Raw genomic sequence first — 18,628 nt, forward strand, 5'->3', positions numbered from 1 at the left:
ATGTTGAAATTATAGAAGGAAAATCTTTAAAAAGCTTAATTACTAAGACATATTGTTCCATAGCTCTCATCATAATTTGCTTAGTAGTTTGAAGGTGAACTATCCCCTTGTGAAATAAGATCAATCTTTGAGTGATTCTTTCTAACACTCCTATTGTACTCCTTGGCTTTATAATCCTTTTCAATGCCTTAATGGCTCGGATATCTTGATATGTCAAAGCTCCATTCATTCTTAACAGAAAACATAAGGACTAAAACGTTAGCTATAAACATAAACACACTATTCATAACATAAACACTTACATTGGTGGTTAGATTCGAGCTTGTGCGTGTGTATCAAGGACAACTTCATGCATATGAACTGTGGCTCTGATACCAACTGTAATGCCCCGACTAATTCTAGACCTCTGACCATTAAAAACTACTAAACATAACTACTATTTTGGAATGCATACATACATAAAATATTAATACTTTATTAAAATCCAAAATATGGTATGAAATATAAAATAAGGTATGGGTACCCATTGTTTAGTACATAAAACATAAAAACATACACTTTAATCAATCGTTTAAATACTAAGTGCAGAAATACGTAAAACATAAATTAAAAGACTTGAAAACAACGTCATCATCGATCTTCCAATAGTCCATTGAATAATTTCATCCCTAATACACATGCCAAGCTGCCACGAATTCGTCCCGCCTTCCAAGTTCATTTTCCTGCACCATCTAAAATAAAAGGAATGAGCCTAATGCCCAGCAAGGAAAATCTACTAAATGCATATATCGTAAATCATAAGACTATATCATAAAACATATACTATAAAACATATGACATAAACACGTATATTGGCCATTAATTCATTACCGTAGCATGTGATAAAACCATCTAGGTCCTCAGTCTACTAATCGAGGTAGGGTAAATCATAACTCTAAACCACGATAATGATAAAATTCTTGGGGTTTGCTATCTAAGCAACTATAAGCCTCAAGTGACTACAAAACATATTTATGCATATGTACATAGCACATATCATAGCATATAAACACATCATATAAACACATATAATCTAACCTATTCTCCTTACCGAAAACCGGGATATTAGAGACATGAGCGAGATTGGAACACTCCTAAAACCAATAGTAAAAACCATGAGTTTCTAAAGAAAAGGAGATGAAAAAGAGAACTAAACCATCAAAGTAGAAACTTACCAAAAACCTAAAGTTTCAAGAAACTTAAACACCTAACCAAAAAGCCATAACAATGAGTTAGGATCTGAAAGAAAAATGGAAGAAAATAAAAGAACTATGATAAATTAAACATGAGGATAAGAATAGTGTAGAGTCCCAGAACTTTACTTAGCTAGTTAGATAGTAGTAGTAATAGTAATAGTAATAGCTAGTAGTAGTTATAGTATGATTATTACTATGGATTTTGGTTCAAGCCGGGACGTAGTTGGACACTCATAGAATTACTTGTAGTTTTATAATTTTAACCTATAGTTTAAGAATACTAATTATAACCTAAGGTTTGATTAATATGACTGATTATGGAGATGATAATTATTATACTATAAGGTTTAGATAGACCCAATAAGATATTAACACTTGTCATGTGTATGTTTAATAAGAAATTAAGTATTTTTGAGGAATAAGTTTATTAAGAGTAATATTTGAAAATCCTAGGGTCTGCGAGCAGCTTTGAAATCATTAAAGGACTTAGTCAAGGCTATTTAATCAATTCAAATTAGGCTGAAAAAGTGTAATTATGTGTATAATATTTCAGCCTATGCCGATATATCGCAGCTCTAGGGGGCGATATATCACCATACGGGGATACAAAAAACACGTAGCTTCGCACGACAACCTCGACAAGCCTCAGGAGCATCAGTCCAGGCGATATATCGCCTAGCATGGGCGATATATTGGCTGTGGTGCATAGTTTTTGAAAGATTTGGAAACCGAGCTCATTTTAATCCTTAACCTCTTGATAAGCCCAGAATCTTTTTGACCAAGTCTTCAGCCTCTGCTGAATGATTATTCAAATGTTTTTCAATTAAAAAGCCATTATTTTATTCAAGCTAAGGGAAGATCTTTTCATTCTTGAACTCTATAAATAGGACCTTGTACCCAGCCATTTCTTCATTCATTAAGCTGAGTTCAGAGCCTACAAGATACTAGGAATAATTTAGAGTGTTAAACACTTGGGTTGGGGTTATAAGCTTTATCATTATAATCTCACTAAACACTTGGGAAGTAAGGTTTATAGTATATTTCAGTTTCGAGGTGTTGTTCAGTCATAGAAGCATTCAAGGTATTCCTATTCTTAGTTCCTTTCCGTACTGTGTCATTAAGTTCTTATAGTTTTTCTCTACTCAATTCCTAACTCATCTTCTCTATTCTTGGTTAGGCATCTAAGTTCTTCGAACTTGAGATTTCTTGTTGGTAAGTATCTTTTCGATGGTGTAGCTCATTCTTTTCATCCTTTTCGTTTAGAATGCTCACCTTTCTCAATTATGGTTTTTAGGAGTGCTCCAAAGTCCTGATCTTGTTCTCACGTTCTAGTTGTTGATATATGTCTATGTTATACGTATGATATGTTTTTATTTGTTTTAGTATATGAATTGTTTAGATAACAAATCACATAATTTGTTTAGATAACAAATATATAACTTGTTTAGATAGCATGTCCCAATTGTAGATTCCTTGGGCATGTGATTGTTTAGCTAACGAGCCCCATAAATTTATATGACTTGTTTAGATAACTAGTCCTGTAAATTTTTGGGCATATGATTGCTTAGCTAGCAAGTCCCAAGAAGTATGATGGCCATTGTAATAGATGTTGTATTATATAGTCATATGATTATAGTTTATAGTTTATAGTTTATGTGTATGTATATGTTTCATGCTTGTAGTAGATTTTCCTTGCTGGGCATTAGGCTCATTCATTTATGTTTTATATGTGCAGGAAAATAGTTATGGCGGCAGGAAGGTTCTTGGCAGCTTGGGGATGTCTATTGAGGGAGAATGGAATTAGTGGACTGCGCAAATGATTCGAGGATGGAGTTGTTTAAGTCTTTGAATCACATTTTTATGTATTTTTCCGCATCTGAGTTGTAATGAATTTTAAGATCTAAGTCATGTTTTATTTTATTTTCAAAAGAATGGGATCCTATACCCTACTCTAAATTTTATGTTAACCATTGTTTTACAGTTTTAATAAAGTTATGACTATTTCATATGTATGTTTTCTTAAGATTAGTATTTATGTGTAGTAGTTATATAATGGTCCAAAGTCTAGAATAGTTGGGTTGTTACAGTTGGTATCAAAGCAACGGTTCATCCGGTTGAAGTTCATCCGAATCTGACCGCCAAGTAAGTGTTTAAGTTATAGTTATTATGTCTATAAGTATAGCTAACGATTTTAGTCTTTATGTTTTCAGTTAAGAATGAACGGAGCATTAAACTATGAGGATATCCGAGCCATTAAGGCTTTATAGAGAATTAGAGAACCGAAAAACACCGTAGGAGTGCTAGAAATAATCACTCGGAGGCTGGTTTTGTTCCACCGAGAAATGGGTCATCTCTAAGAATCTAAGCAGATCATGATGAGAGCAACGGAGCAATACATTTTAGTAATAAGACTATTTAGAGATTATCGTACCGTAATTGCAGCCTTAGAGGAGATATGGGAAACAATGGATAATGAAGATGAATTGCCGATAGCGATGAGATATTATTTTCTCTTAATTAGGTTCACTTCAAAAATGGAATTTCAGTTTACAAATGAGGAAAAGCATAGGATTTTTAAGAACCTTCCTCGAGGGCATTTTGAGGCACATGATAATGAAGACTATGAGGAATTAAATGATGGTATGCTAGATGAAGGATCGGATATAGAAGATCCCGATTTTTAGAATAAGATTAGTTTCATTGTTTGTTTTAATTTATTATTTGTTTTATTTAATGGTTGTAAATAGTGAAAACTTTATTTTCCAAATTAATATCAATGTTATTTTGTTAACATGTATGAGTTTGATTTTCTTTCGCAATCATAATAAATAATAAATAAAATAAATAATGACTAAGTTCGGTGAGGGTGAATAAAAATCAATGAACCAAGTTTCTATATTGAGAGTTAGGGGACCATAGTAGTGGGAACAATTTTACTGATCCCAGCCCTCCTTCAATATGGTTAACTTTGGAGCAAAGATGAGTTTCAAGCCTGAGAATTAAGTCATATAGGTTGATTAGAAACAGACTTAAAAAATAATAAAGATGGCTTATTTTTCTAAGTATAGAAACCCACTCTAATAATAAAGAAGACTTATATAATTTTCATAAGAAGTCATAATTAATAGGTCCGAGTTATGTTTGTTTAGATTAAGTTTTGCCTTAGAGCCTATTAGGGTAAAGTTCAGACATGTTTCTCTCAACTATTAGAACTCTGCTGCGATGTCACTCCGAAGATCGGCTCGCACCAATGGAAACGCCTACTCCGGTAAACAATGAAGCCCTTCCAGTTTGCAGAAGGGGAGTGCGTGCAACTGCCAGCCACAACGCGCCGCCGCCACCAGCTAACAACACTGCGGAGATCGCCAGACTGCGACAACAAGTCGAGGAACTATTGCAGCAATAGCGACAATAGGCTCAGCCCCAGACTCAGCCTCCGCCTCCACCGCAGCCACAGCCACAGCCACAGCAAATGGCCTTAGCACCCCAACAAGTTGGTCCATTTGGGGGATGGCCAGTGGCTAATTACACCGTATCCATTACAACACATGGAACCCGTTTATGAGCGGTTTTGTAAGCAGCACGCTCTGAACTATGAAGGGATGACAGACCCCTTCGAGGCAGAAGAGTGGCTAAGAAATGTGGAGCCAATCCTGACGCACATGAACCTTAGCAATGCGGACCGCATATCATGCGTTTTGTCCTTCCTCAAGAAAGATGCCAGGATATGATGAGATTTAGTCCAGTAGATGCATGATGTTTCCACCATGACTTGGACTCGATTTGTGGAGCTGTTCCACAAAAAGTACTATAATTTGGCTATACTTGCTTCAAGAGTTGAGGAGTTTGCTGGCTTGAAGCAAGGGAATTTATCAGTGGCAGAGTATGCATGGCAGTTCGGCCGTTTGACTAAGTTCGCACCGGAAATGGTTCCAACCAACTATCTGAGGGTGTCTAAGTTCGTTAGAGGACTTCGACCGAAGATCGAGCTAGGGGTTAAGTTAGCAAACCCAGGAAATACAATTTATGCCGACGTTCTAGAGACGACAATAGAAGTGGAAAGGCTGCAGGCTAACGTTAGTAAAGAAGAAGCCAGTAAGCTTGAGTCTAGACAGCAGGGTCAATCTCAGACAAGTCAGAATAACAACCATAACAGCAATAATCAATCCAGCCACAACAACCACAATCAGTCCAGTAACAACAACAACAACAACAGTCAGAAAAGAAGGCATTCTGACAACAAACAGTCCGACAACGATAAAAGGGCACGGACAAATAATGGATGTAGTTGGTCGGGTTATGTAGAATATCCACAATGTGCTAAGTGTCAGAAGAAACATCCTAGTGAATGTCATGCAAACACCAAAGGATGCTTCGACTGTGGTCAGGAAGGTCACCAAAAGAGGCAGTGTCCCCAGCTCAAGCCAGAAGGGAAAAAGGAAGATAAGATGGTTCCGGCCAGGGTATTCGCCTTAACCCAAGGAGAGGCTGATGCTAGCAATAAGGTGGTCACAGGTCAGGTTTCTATTCTCAATAATATATGTTATGTATTATTTGATTCGAGAGCCACTGATTCGTATATCTCTTTAGGAATGATATAAAAACTAGACAAACCTTGTGAAAGATTTAGAACTAGGTTTGTAACCGAGTTGCCTTCGGGAAAAGTAGTTCTATCATCACGGATAGTATGAGGCGTACCGATCAAGATTGAGGATGTAGAACTAGAATGAGACCTGATAGAATTAGAGATCAAGGACTTCGACGTGATACTAGGTATGGACTGGCTAGCAAAACATGGCGCGACCATCGACTGCAAACGCAGGAAGGTGATGTTCGAGACTTCTGACAGCCAGAGATTATGTTTCATGGGACAAGCTTTAGGAGTACGTACACCTCTAATATCATCTCTCAAAGCCCAAAGAATGATAGAAAAAGGGTGTCAAGCATTCTTAGCCAGCATCACAGATGTGGTAAAGGAAACACCACTGATATCCGCATTGTAAGAGAATTCCCAGAATTATTTCCCAATGACTTGCCAGGGTTACCGTCAAATCGGGAAATTGACTTCATGATTGAATTACGACTGGGCATCGAGCCTATCTCCAAGGCACCATACCAGATGGCACCTACAAAACTCTAGGAGTTAAAGACGCAACTGCAAGAACTCCAAGACTTGGGTTTTATTAGGCCAAGCCATTCACCATGGGGAGCATCGGTTCTATTTGTGAAGAAAAAGGACGGAAGTATGCGGATGTTCATAGACTACCGCGAGCTGAATAAGGTAACAATCAAGAATAAGTACCCGCTACCCCGAATTGATGACTTGTTTGATCAACTCCGAGGTGCGACCGTATTTTCAAAGATTAATTTACGGTCCGGGTACCATCAGCTCAAGGAGCTGGGAGAGGATATTTCTAAGGCAGCTTTTAGGACTCGTTATGGGCATTATGAGTTCTTGGTTGTGTCTTTTGGTCTTACCAACGCACCAACCGCATTTATGGACTTGATGAATAGGGTCTTCAAGGGCTACTAAGATAAATTCATCGTAGTGTTCATCGAGGAAGGGTTATGGAAGTTTAGCAGTGCTAGCAGGTATAGAAAAGCTGCTATAGTAGGAGCTGATCAGTGTCGGAATAGAAATAGTTGTCGGTAAGCTGGCTAATTTGTCTATCCAGTCAAATCTGCTAGAAGATATACGGATTGGGCAAGGGCATGACGAGACACTAGCGACACATATGGATGCAGTTAGAGAAGGCAAGGCCATAGATTTCTCAATATCAAGTCAAGGATTATTGAGATATAAGGATCGGGTATGCGTGCCAAATGATCAAAGGATTAAGATGACGATTCTAGAAGAAACACACAGTACCCCATACTTAGTTCACCCAGGGTCAACCAAGATGACGCCTGACATCAAGGCAATATATTGGTGGCCAGGGATAAAGAAGGACATAGCGGAATTTGTGTCTAAGTGTCTAGTATGCCAGCAAGTGAAACCAGAACATCAGCGGCCCACAGGCTTATTACAACCGCTTAGCGTACCAGAATGGAAATGGGACAATATAGCCATGGATTTTGTGACAGGGTTGCAACGAATGAACAAGCAGCATGATTCCACTTGGGTAGTGATAGATAGACTAACCAAGTCCGCTCATTTCCTGCCTGTTAAGACTTCATACAAAGCAGACCAATATGCCGACATATATGTCCAAGAGATAGTACGGTTGCATGGAATCCCCAAGACAATAGTGTCAAATAGAGGATCAGTGTTTACATCGAGATTTTGGGGAAGTTTACAGAAAGCCATGGGTACTAAGTTAAGTCTTAGTACAACTTTTCATCCTCAGACAAATGGGCAATCCGAGTGTACGATACAAATTTTAGAAGATATGCTACGCACTTGTGTACTTGATTTTGGAGGATCATGGAATAAGTGCTTGTCGCTAATAGAGTTCTCCTACAACAATAGCTACCAGTCAATGATCGGGATGGCACCTTATGAGTTGCTTTATGGAAGAAGGTGTCGATCACTGCTTCACTGGGACGAGGTAGGAGAAAGGCAACTTCTCGGTCCCAAAGCTGTTTGAAAAGCTTAAGAAGCAGTAGCACTAATTAGAGAGTGTATGCTTGCTACTTAAAATCGTCAGAAAAGCTATGCGGATGCCAAGCGACGCGATGTGGAATTCAAAGTCGGAGATCAAGTCGTCCTGAAGATATCTCCTATGAAATGCGTAAAGCGGTTTAGGAAGAAAGGAAAACTTAGTCCCCGATTTGTAGGTCCTTTTGAGATATTGGACAAAGTTGGAGTAGTTGCGTATAGATTAGCCTTACCGCCAGCCCTAGCAGATAGTCACAACGTGTTCCACATCTCAATGCTACACAAGTATGTGTCAGACCTATCTCACATCCTCAAGTACGATATGATAGCACTCCAGAAAGACTTGAGTTACGAGGAACGACCGGTTAGCATCCTAGATAGAGGGATGAAGCAGTTATGGTCCAAGAATATTCCGATAGTCAAAGTCCTATGGAGTAATAGTTCTGAACGAGAGGCGACGTGGGAGTTGGAGGAGGACATGCAAGGCCGGTAACCGGAATTATTTGGTAAGTAAATTTTGAGGACAAAATTCTTTTTAGTAGGGGAGAATTATAGAGTCCAAGAACTTTACTTAGCTAGTTAGATAGTAGTAGTAATAGTAATAGCTAGTAGTAGTTATAGTATGATTATTACTGTGGATTTTGGTTCAAGCCAGGACTTAGTTGGACACTCGTAGCAATACTTGTGATTTTATATTTTAACCTATAGTTTAAGAATGCTAATTATAACCTAAGGTTTGATTAATATGACTGATTATGGAGATGATAATTATTATACTATAAGGTTTAGATAGACCCAATAAGATATTAACACTTGTCATGTGTATGTTTAATAAGAAATTAAGTATTTTTGAGGAATAAGTTTATTAAGAGAAATATTTGAAAATCCTAGGGTCTGCCAGCAGCTTTGAAACCGTTAAAGGACTTAGTCAAGGCTGTTTACTCAATTCAAATTAGGCTGAAAAAGTGTAATTATGTGTATAATATTTTAACGTATACCGATATATCGCAGCTTTAGGGGCGATATATCACCATACGAGGATACAAAAAACACGTAGCTTCGCACGACAACCTTGATGAGCCTCGGGAGCATCAATCCAAGAGATATATTGCCTAGCATGGGGGATATATTGGCTGTGGTGCATAGTTTTTGAAAGATTTTGAAACCGAGCTCATTTTAATCCTTAACCTCTTGATAAGCCCAGAATCTTTTTGACCAAGTCTTCAGCCTCTGCTGAATGATTATTCAAATGTTTTTCAATTAAAAAGCCATTATTTTATTCAAGCTAAGTGAAGATCTTTTCATTCTTGAACTCTATAAATAGGACCTTGTACCCAGCCATTTCTTCATTCATCAAGCTGAGTTCAGAGCCTACAAGCTACTAAGAATACTTTAGAGTGTTAAACACTTGGGTTGGGGTTATAAGCTTTATCATTATAAGCTCACTAAACAATTGGGAAGTAAGATTTATAGTATATTTCAGTTTCGAGGTGAAGTTCAGTCACAGAAGCATTCAAGGTATTCCTATTCTTAGTTCCTTTGAGTACTGTTTCATTAAGTTCTTATAGTTTTTCTCTACTCAATTCTTAACTCATCTTCTTTCTTCTTGGTTAGGCATTTAAGTTCTTCGAACTTGAGATTTCTGTTGGTAAGTATCTTTTCGATGGTGTAGCTCATTCTTTTCATCTTTTTCTTTTACAATACTCACCTTTCCCAATTATGGTTTTTAGGAGTGTTCCAAAGTCCCGATCTTGTTCTCACATTCCAGTTTTTGGTAAGAAAAATAGGGTAGATTTGTATACTTTTATGTTGTTGATATATGTCTATGTTATAAGTATGATATGTTTTTATTTGTTTTAGTATATGAATTGTTTAGATAAAAAATCAAATAATTCGTTTAGATAACAAATATATAACTTGTTTAGATAACAAGTCCCAATAATAGATTCCTTGGGCATACGATTGTTTAGTTAACGGGCCCCATAAATTTATAGGACTTCTTTAGATAACTAGTCCCGTAAATTTTTGGGCATATGATTGCTTAGCTAGCATGTCCCAAGAAGTATGATGGCCATTGTAATAGATGTTGTATTTATGTAGTCATATGATTATAGTTTACAGTTTATAGTTTATAGTTTATGTGTATGTATATGTTTCATTCTTGTAGTAAGTTTTCCTTGCTGGGCATTAGTCTCATTCCTTTATGTTTTATATGTGCAAGAAAATAGTTATGGCGGCGGGAAGGTTCTTGGCAGCTTGGGGATGTGTATTGAGGGAGAATGGAATTGGTGTACTGCGCAAACGATTCGAGGATGAAGTTGTTTAAGTCTTTCAATCACATTTTTATGTATTTTTCCGCATCTGAGTTCTAACGAATTTTAAGATCTAAGTCATGTTTTATTTTATTTTCAAAACAATGGGATCCCATACCCTACTCTAAATTTTATGTTAACCTTTGTTTTATAGTTTTAATAAAGTTATGACTATTTCATATATATGTTTTCTTAAGATTAGTATTTGTGTGTAGTAGTTATATAATGGTCCAAAGTTTAGAATAGTTGGGTCGTTACAAATACATTGGATGATCTAGAACTTTGATCTGCACCTTGATACCAAAACGCCAGTCTATCTTACTTCCCAAGTGTTTAGAAAAGCTTAGATTGGAAAAGCTTTTAACCCAAAACCCAAGTGTTTTCTCTCTAGAGTAATCTTAGCAGCTTGGATCCTCTGAAGAGTACTTCAATGATGAGTGAAATGGCTAAGTACTAGGTCATATTTATAGAGTTCAAGGAGTGAAACTAACCCCTTTTAAAATGAATAAATAAATGAAAAATAATTGAAAAGATTTGAATTTTCGTTTCGACAGACGCCCAGAACTCGGTCAAAAATGTTCAAGAGCAACTCCAAGTGGTTGAGGGTTGTTTCTAATTTAAATCCACAAAGATTCAAAAATTTCTCCAAGAGCTAATATATCGCCCCTACCTGTAATGACCCAACTACTCTACACTTTGGACCATTATTGACTACTATACATAGACACTAATTTTTTTAAAGTACTTACAAGTGAAATAATCATATCTTCATTAAAAACTTGTAAAAAAAATGTTAAACTACATAAAATTTAAAGTAGGATATGGGATCCCATTGTTTTTAAAAGAAAACATAACATGATTTTAAATAAAATGGATTACATAATAAAGTGCGGAAAAATACATATAAAATTTAAAGAGACTTCATCCTCGAATCGAACGCTCGGTCCATCGATTCCATCCCGCCTCAATACACATCCCCAAAGCTTCCAAGAACCTTTCCTGCCACCAAAGCTATTTACCTGCACATATAAACATAAAGGAATGAGCCTAATGCCCAGCAAGAAAAATCTAACACATAAATCATGTACATAATATTCATATCAACATATACTAAAACATATCATAACATATGTCACATATACTATAATGGCCATTATAACTTGGGGTCCTATAAACTAAACAAGTCATATGCCCATTAGATTTGTGGGGCTTGCTAGCTAAGCAAGTCATATGCCCATAAATTTATTGGGGCTTGTTAGTTGTACATGTCATATGCCCAAGTCTACAAATATACATAACACACAAATCATAAGTTAACATAACACATAAATCATAAGTTAACATAACACATAAATCATAAGATAACATATGGCATAACACATAATATCCTATCCTATTTTCCTTACCAAAAGTACCGGGATATGAGAACAGGTTTGGGACTTTGGAACACTCCTAAAAACCATAAATGAAAGGGTGAGTATACTGAAGCATGAATGAAAAGAATGGACGAATTATAGCATGAAGAACATACTTACAAAAAACCTTATGTTCAAGATCTTAGATTTCCTATCCAAGAATAAAGAATAAAGTTAGGGTGCTGAGTAGAAAACTATAAGAACTTAAGGAAAACAATACCAAAATGAACTAAAGTTTGGAATACCTTGAATGCTTCTATGAACGATCTAAACCTTGAACCGAAATGTGCTATAAACCTTACTTCCCAAGTGTTTGGTAAGCTTATAATCCCCAACCCAAGTGTTTACACTCTAAAAAATAACCTAGCAGCTTGCAGCCTCTGGACTTAGCTTGATGAATGAAAATATGGCTGGGTACTAGGTCCTATTTATAGAGTTCAAGAATGAAAAGATCTTCATTTAACTTGAATAAAATAATGGCTTTTTAAGTGAAAAATATTTGAATTATCGTTCAGCAGAGGCTGCAGACTCGGTCAGAAAGATGCTGGACTTATCAAGAGGTTAAAGATTAAAATGAGAACGTTTTCAAAAACATTAAAAAATATACTAAGGGAGCCGATATATCGCCTGGGCTAGCATGCCCGAGGTTCGTCGAGGTGATCGTGCGAAGTTACGTGTTTTTCGTATCCCCGTACTGCGATATATCGCCCCCTGTAGCTACGATATATCGGCATACGCTAAATATTTAAACACAAAATTGCACATTTTCAGCTTAATTTGAATTGAGTAAACAGCCTTGACTAAGTCCTCAAACGTTTTCAAAGCTGCTGACAGACCCTAGGATATTCAAATATTACTCTTAATAAACTTATTCCTCAAAAATACTTAATTATCATTAAACATACACATGACAAGTGTTACTTTCTTATTGGGTCTATCTAAACCTTATAATATAATAAATATCACCATCAATATCAGACATATTAATTAAACCTTAGGTTAAAATTAATATTCTTAAACTATAGATTAAACTTAGAAAATCTACAAGTGTTACTATGAGCGTCCAATTAAATCCTGGTCTGCACCAAAATCCACAGTCATAAAAATACTACTACTATTACTATTATACTACTATCTAACTAGCTAAGTAAAGTTCTTGGACTCTACACTACCTATGTCCCAAGCTTTTGTGCTTCTGTTCGTTCGAAGTTCACGTGTTTTTCATATCTCCCATAGGCGATTTATCATCCCCTATAGCTGCGTTATATCGACATACGTTGATATATCAAACACGTTTTTGCACTCTTTCAGCATATTTTGAATTTGTTTAAACAACTTGGACTGAGTAAAACGTGATCCTCACAGCTGCTGGAAGGTTCTAGAGCTTCTAGATTTATCCTTTATTAAATTATTTATCAAAAATGCTTAAATCCTTAATAAAGATGCTTGTGACAAGTGTCACGTTCTTATTAATTCTATCTGAACCTTAGGTTATAATAAATGATTTTTCTAGGACCTGGTATACTAATCAAACCTTATGTTATAATTAATATTTCTAAACTACAGGTTAAACTTATAAAATCTATACTTGTTTCTATGAGTTTCCAACTAAATCCCAGCTTGAACCAATATCCACGAAAACTAACATACTACAAGCTACTACTATACTACTACTACTACTACTACTACTACTACTACTACTACTACTACTACCACAACTACTACTACTACTACTACTACTACTACTACTACTACTACCACAACTACTACTACTACTACTACTACTACTACTACTACTACTACTACTACTACTACTACTACTGCTGCTGCTACTACGACTACTACTATCTAACTAAGTAAAATTTTGAGACACTACATTAGTCACATACCCAGGGTGTGACTCATTAGTCACGTATCTGATTAGGGCTGCAAGCCCCAGAATGATTACCAGAATCATTTATTGATATTTTATACATCCAGTAATAAGTTTTCTTGCTGAGCCTTGGCTCACAGGAGCTTTTTGGTTCAGGTAAAGGAAAAGAAAAGCTCACCCAGCCTTGAGTGGAGAGCTTCGGTGGTGATGTGTACATATACGGCTGCTTGACCACCACGGCCAATGTGTTTCTCAAGGGAACTAGGGGTTAACCCTATTTTTGCTGCTTAGGTTGGCGGGTTGTATTTTTTATACTGTAATGACCATTTTGGATTGTAAATAATTTTGTAAACACTTTTATGGGCCCATGTATGGATTAATGTTTTAAATAAAATATATATATTCCTTTTGACCGTCACTACACCAAACACCCATTACCATAACACAACATTATAATAGTATTTAAAAAGAGTTATTGTATATGTGAAAAATTTCAGGCGGCAAAGTAAAATAAAATACCGCCAAAATGACTAAGTTTTTTCTACCTTTCTCGTGTACCCATTTCCCCTTACCCATTTCTTCAATCTTTCTTCAATCTTTCTCTTCCTGGTCTCTCTCAGTCATTCTCGTAGGCTAGTAGCTGTCTCGGCCTCTCACTCCCCTTCGCGAAAGACAAATCCTGAGAAGGGCTTCACCACATTCGAGTCAAGGGTTTCTCTTATTCAAGACGAAATTACTACAGTTGAAATTTCTTGTTTCAATCCGCGAAGAACAACGAAGGAGCTTTATGGTACAGTCTCTGATTCTAATTGTTCATCACTCTAAGTTTTTACTGTAATTTCGTTTTTGGTTTTCTCATCATTGATTTAATTATTCATCAATCATATTTTCTCTTTCTTAATCAATTTATATAAGCTAAACTCATATATATATATATTCGTTTTTTGGTGTGTTTTCGGATAAGAAAAAATGTTTACATATAAGTTAAACTCATATATATATATAGAAATATGCTAACTCACTGCTTTATTCTCTGCAGATCAGATGAGAAGTCAGCATGTATAGCAATCTGCGACAGAATGGGATAAAAGGGATATTAGGTAAGTTTAGGCATTGAATTATTTTCATGATATGAAAATAAGTAGTCAATTTTCATGTTCCTTTTATTTATTCATTTTATTATATTGGTTTTCTTTTGTTTGGCGTTGTAAACAATTTCATGTTGTGTGTGGTAGATTGGGAAAACAAAGGTATTTTTAAGAGCTGGGCAGATAGCTGAACTAGATGCAAGGAGAACTAAAATCTTGGCTAATGCAGCAAGACGAATACAAAGACAAATCCGAACATATCTAACCATAAAGGAATTTATTTCCCTAAAAAGAGCTACAATAAATATGCAGAAATATTGGAGAGGTACTCATTTTTACATTTCATTCTCTCATATTCAGCTATACCATGCAGCTTTCATAGGGAAAATCTTTTAATATCAATAGAGTAGGTAAAGTTAACAAGCGGTTAACAAGCGATTAGCAAATCTAAAAACATCTTGAAGTTTGTTACCTGGTTTAGTAGCGCTTCTATGCAACCATATCATCAAAGAAAAATTGAATCAGTAAAGAATAGATCACACATTAACTGAAAGGCTATCCTATTTGTACTCTAAAAGATTTCCTTGGACACAATACAATTATTCATACCAATATAACCAGGAGGACCACATTAACAAGAAATATTGCCAATTCTCAGAGTTACTGTTTAAGATGTATTATTTTCCTCTGTTTACAGCCCAACTTGCACGAAAGCAGTATGAACAAATGAGAAGGGAAGCTGCTTCAATTCACATACAGAAACACCACCGTACCCATATGGCAAGAAAATTCTACACAAAACTACAGGCATCTGCAATTGTTATCCAGACTGGATTACGAGCAATGGCAGCTAGAAAAGATTTCAAGCATAGGAGAAGAACCAAGGCTGCAACTTTGGTTCAGGTAATAATTTTCATGCTGAGAGCTTGAAGGCTTATGGATTATGATATTATTTGTCAACAAATGCTACAAAATAAAAGAGAATTTGAGATCTTTCTAATAAAAGTAATGCCATAAGGAATTATAATGGTCTTCATTCTTTACCTTTGAATTACAACTGCTCCTTCTTTACAGACAAGGTGGAGAAGACACCATGCTCTTTCTACTTATAAACATCAAAAGAAGGCCACTCTTGCACTTCAATGTCTTTGGAGATCAAAGGTTGCGAGGAAGGAACATAGAAAGCTCAAAATGGTAAGATTGGCTAATTCTGGAGTCACTATATTTAGTAACACTCATTCCATTACTATGATTGAAATATTATATGTAATATAGCTCACTAAAGAAGGAAAAAAAAAAGATGCATTGCAAAAGAGATTGAAAAAATATTCTACCGCAGGCTGCAAGAGAAACAGGTGCACTCAAGGAAGCTAAGGACAAGTTGGAGAAGCGTGTTGAAGAGCTTTCATGGAGAGTAGAATTTGAAAAGCATTTGAGGGTAATATGCTCTCTTCCTACTGGTTTGACTAACATAAGCCTTAATTGAGGCTCAGCCAGGTTAAACATTCCAAACTAATTTAATTGATTGCCTATAAAACATACCTTGAAGTTGAATTTTCTTAAACATTTTCTGTCATAGAGTTTTTAATTACCTCAAAATTAATGAAAATAATGGTTGGAGAATGACAAATCTATAATGACACAATAATAAAGTTCCACCTACCTTTGTTTAATAGATTGATCTTAAAGAAGCTAAGGGGCAAGAAATTGCCAAGTTACAAAGCACATTACATGAAATGCAAGAGAAGTTAGAAGAAGCCCATGCTGCAGTCATTCATGAGAAAGAAGCAGCAAAGTTAGCAATCGAACAAGCTCCACCAGTCATAAAGGAGGTGCCAATAGTGGATGATACTAAACTAGAAATACTGAGAAAACAGAATGAAGAACTAGAGGTAGTATCTAACAACAAAAGTCATTTTACACTGTAAATTCCTACTTATTTACCAACATGTTCACAAATATGAACACAAACAGACATACACATATACACGTATTTGTGCAGCAACTTTGTTATGCACGTACGTGATGTGGAGGTACATAACTAATTTTATTTTTGAATACATACAGGGTGAACTGAGTGAGGTGAAGAAGAAATTTGAGGATTTCGAGGAAATGTTTTCTCAAGTGGAGAAAGAAAGTGAAGAAAGGCTTAAAGAGGCAGAAGAAGCACAGCTGAATGCAAGGCAGCTTCAGGAGACTATTGAAAGGTATGTACTCTAGAAAAAATATTTAGCAAACAAGATTTACTAGATATTATGGTTGACTAACTAATAACTTTTGTTACTCATCAGACTTGAATCAAACTTGTCCAACATTGAATCCGAAAATCAGGTGCTGAGCCAACAGGCTCTTGTTGCTTCAACCAATGAAGACCTGTCAGAAGAGTTAAAAGAGTAAGAATCTACATATGTAGCACAGATTATCTTGTGTGGGGGATTTCCTTATAAAAATATTGATCAAGTCTTAAGGTTGATATATTTATTTGAGCAACTTGTTGCACTGAAATGTACAACAAATTATTCACTCTATTGCACAATTTTGAATAATCTACTTTTTCCAGCCTTAAGAGTAAGGTTGTAGACTTGGAATCAGAGAATGAAAATCTTCGCAGCAAGGCTGTAGTCGTTTTGGAACAAAAAGTTATTTCAAAAATTCCACAACCACCAATCAAGGTAAAGCTGCAAGATTTTGAAAGTGTTGAGATAACTTAACTTTAGATTGCCAATGACTTTCTGTGATGGTGCAGGTTTATGATAATGGCCATCACATAGAGGAGGAACTCCAAAAACCAAAGGTTTATATGACTCTTTTTTTTTTGCAAATATTACTAAATCATACATATCTGATATCAGTGACCTGAACGATCTCTCACTAACCGACAACAGGTGTGTAACTAAAACTAAAATGCCAGGCATAATGTTCAAAGAGGTTAGTTTTCTTATGCTTGTCTGATCAGTTATAGGAGCTAATCTAACAATTATGTAAAGAGGAAAGTCAAGATTAGCTCATTCTTAAACTTGTGCATTCAAGTAAGCATTCTATACACAAACATGTACATATCTGAATACTTTATTCATTTTACTCATGATTTTGCACCTGTATTTAAGTATAATTTTAACCACTAATTATGCAGGCACCAAGATCTATAAGAGCAAGATCAATTAGGGGGTCATCTAGAAATATCCATTCAAACATAGTAGCAAAACAGCAAGCATCAAATGTACACTGGCGAAGCATTGTCAATGAATTAGACCAAACATTGGGTATTTTGTCTGAGAACCATGTAAGTAAAATGTAGAGAAACATTCAATATTAATTTTATATATATATAGAGAAAGAGAGAGAAAGAGTGAATATAGGACGTATCTGGACTTGCTTGCTGTTTTAAAGTATATATTACTAAGCTTTAAATAATGCATTAAAGGTGTTTGACAAAATGCTTCAATGAGATATATGAGTAATTGCTTGTAAATGAGTAAATGGGATTCTTGGCCTTGAATCCTTTCTTAATTTGACTTTGTATGCGTCTTAATTTGGCATTGAATTGTGAGATATACGACACTTGTTTTTGTTAAAAATGATGTTTAAATACATGGTTGAGGACACTTCTTTCTTCCATGAAGGGTCTTCTAGTGCTGTTATAGCCAAAAAAACCCATGAAAATAACTAGTAGCTGCTCTGTCATAAGTATAATGTCTACGAATAACGCAACACTATATTTACAACACTGCTCTGTTTACTATTCCCTATGTCTTGTTTGGTCAGTAGATAAAAGGACCCCATATATTTCTTGTTTTGCAATGAAGAGAAGAAAAGTAATTTGTGTGCTGCGGTATGAGAAACTAGTACACAGATAATTACACATATACACACACATACATGCTTTAAGCAGGCATGTAAGTGAGTTTATTCCCCACAATAATTCTGGTAGATGAGTTGGCACATTGATTATAATATTTTCATTAACCTATAAACTATTTTTCTTTCAAGATAACAAATGAAAGTTGTGGCAAGAACTTTTACTCTGTTCTGGGATAGATTTAGTACCAAAACCAATATAAATGTCTGCTTCCATGTTGGTTTTCTGCTAGCATGAACTGAAGTCTT

At 35.7% G+C, this 18,628-nt stretch overlaps 1 protein-coding gene across 1 annotated transcript in view; it reads left to right on the plus strand.

The window, feature by feature from the left end:
- Positions 1–17,969, plus strand: part of LOC133806841 (myosin-12-like) — a 52,847-nt gene extending 34,878 nt beyond the window's left edge. Inside the window, 12 exon segments of the mRNA XM_062244928.1 lie at positions 14,473–14,533; positions 14,669–14,846; positions 15,219–15,424; positions 15,596–15,715; positions 15,861–15,959; positions 16,198–16,413; positions 16,589–16,728; positions 16,813–16,914; positions 17,082–17,193; positions 17,268–17,315; positions 17,655–17,804; positions 17,946–17,969. Coding sequence (XP_062100912.1) covers positions 14,473–14,533; positions 14,669–14,846; positions 15,219–15,424; positions 15,596–15,715; positions 15,861–15,959; positions 16,198–16,413; positions 16,589–16,728; positions 16,813–16,914; positions 17,082–17,193; positions 17,268–17,315; positions 17,655–17,804; positions 17,946–17,969 — 1,456 coding nt within the window.
- Positions 17,970–18,628: the final 659 nt, after the last annotated feature.

The sequence above is a fragment of the Humulus lupulus genome, chromosome X (assembly GCF_963169125.1).
Source record: "Humulus lupulus chromosome X, drHumLupu1.1, whole genome shotgun sequence".
In the NCBI taxonomy this organism is placed as follows: Eukaryota; Viridiplantae; Streptophyta; class Magnoliopsida; order Rosales; family Cannabaceae; genus Humulus; species Humulus lupulus.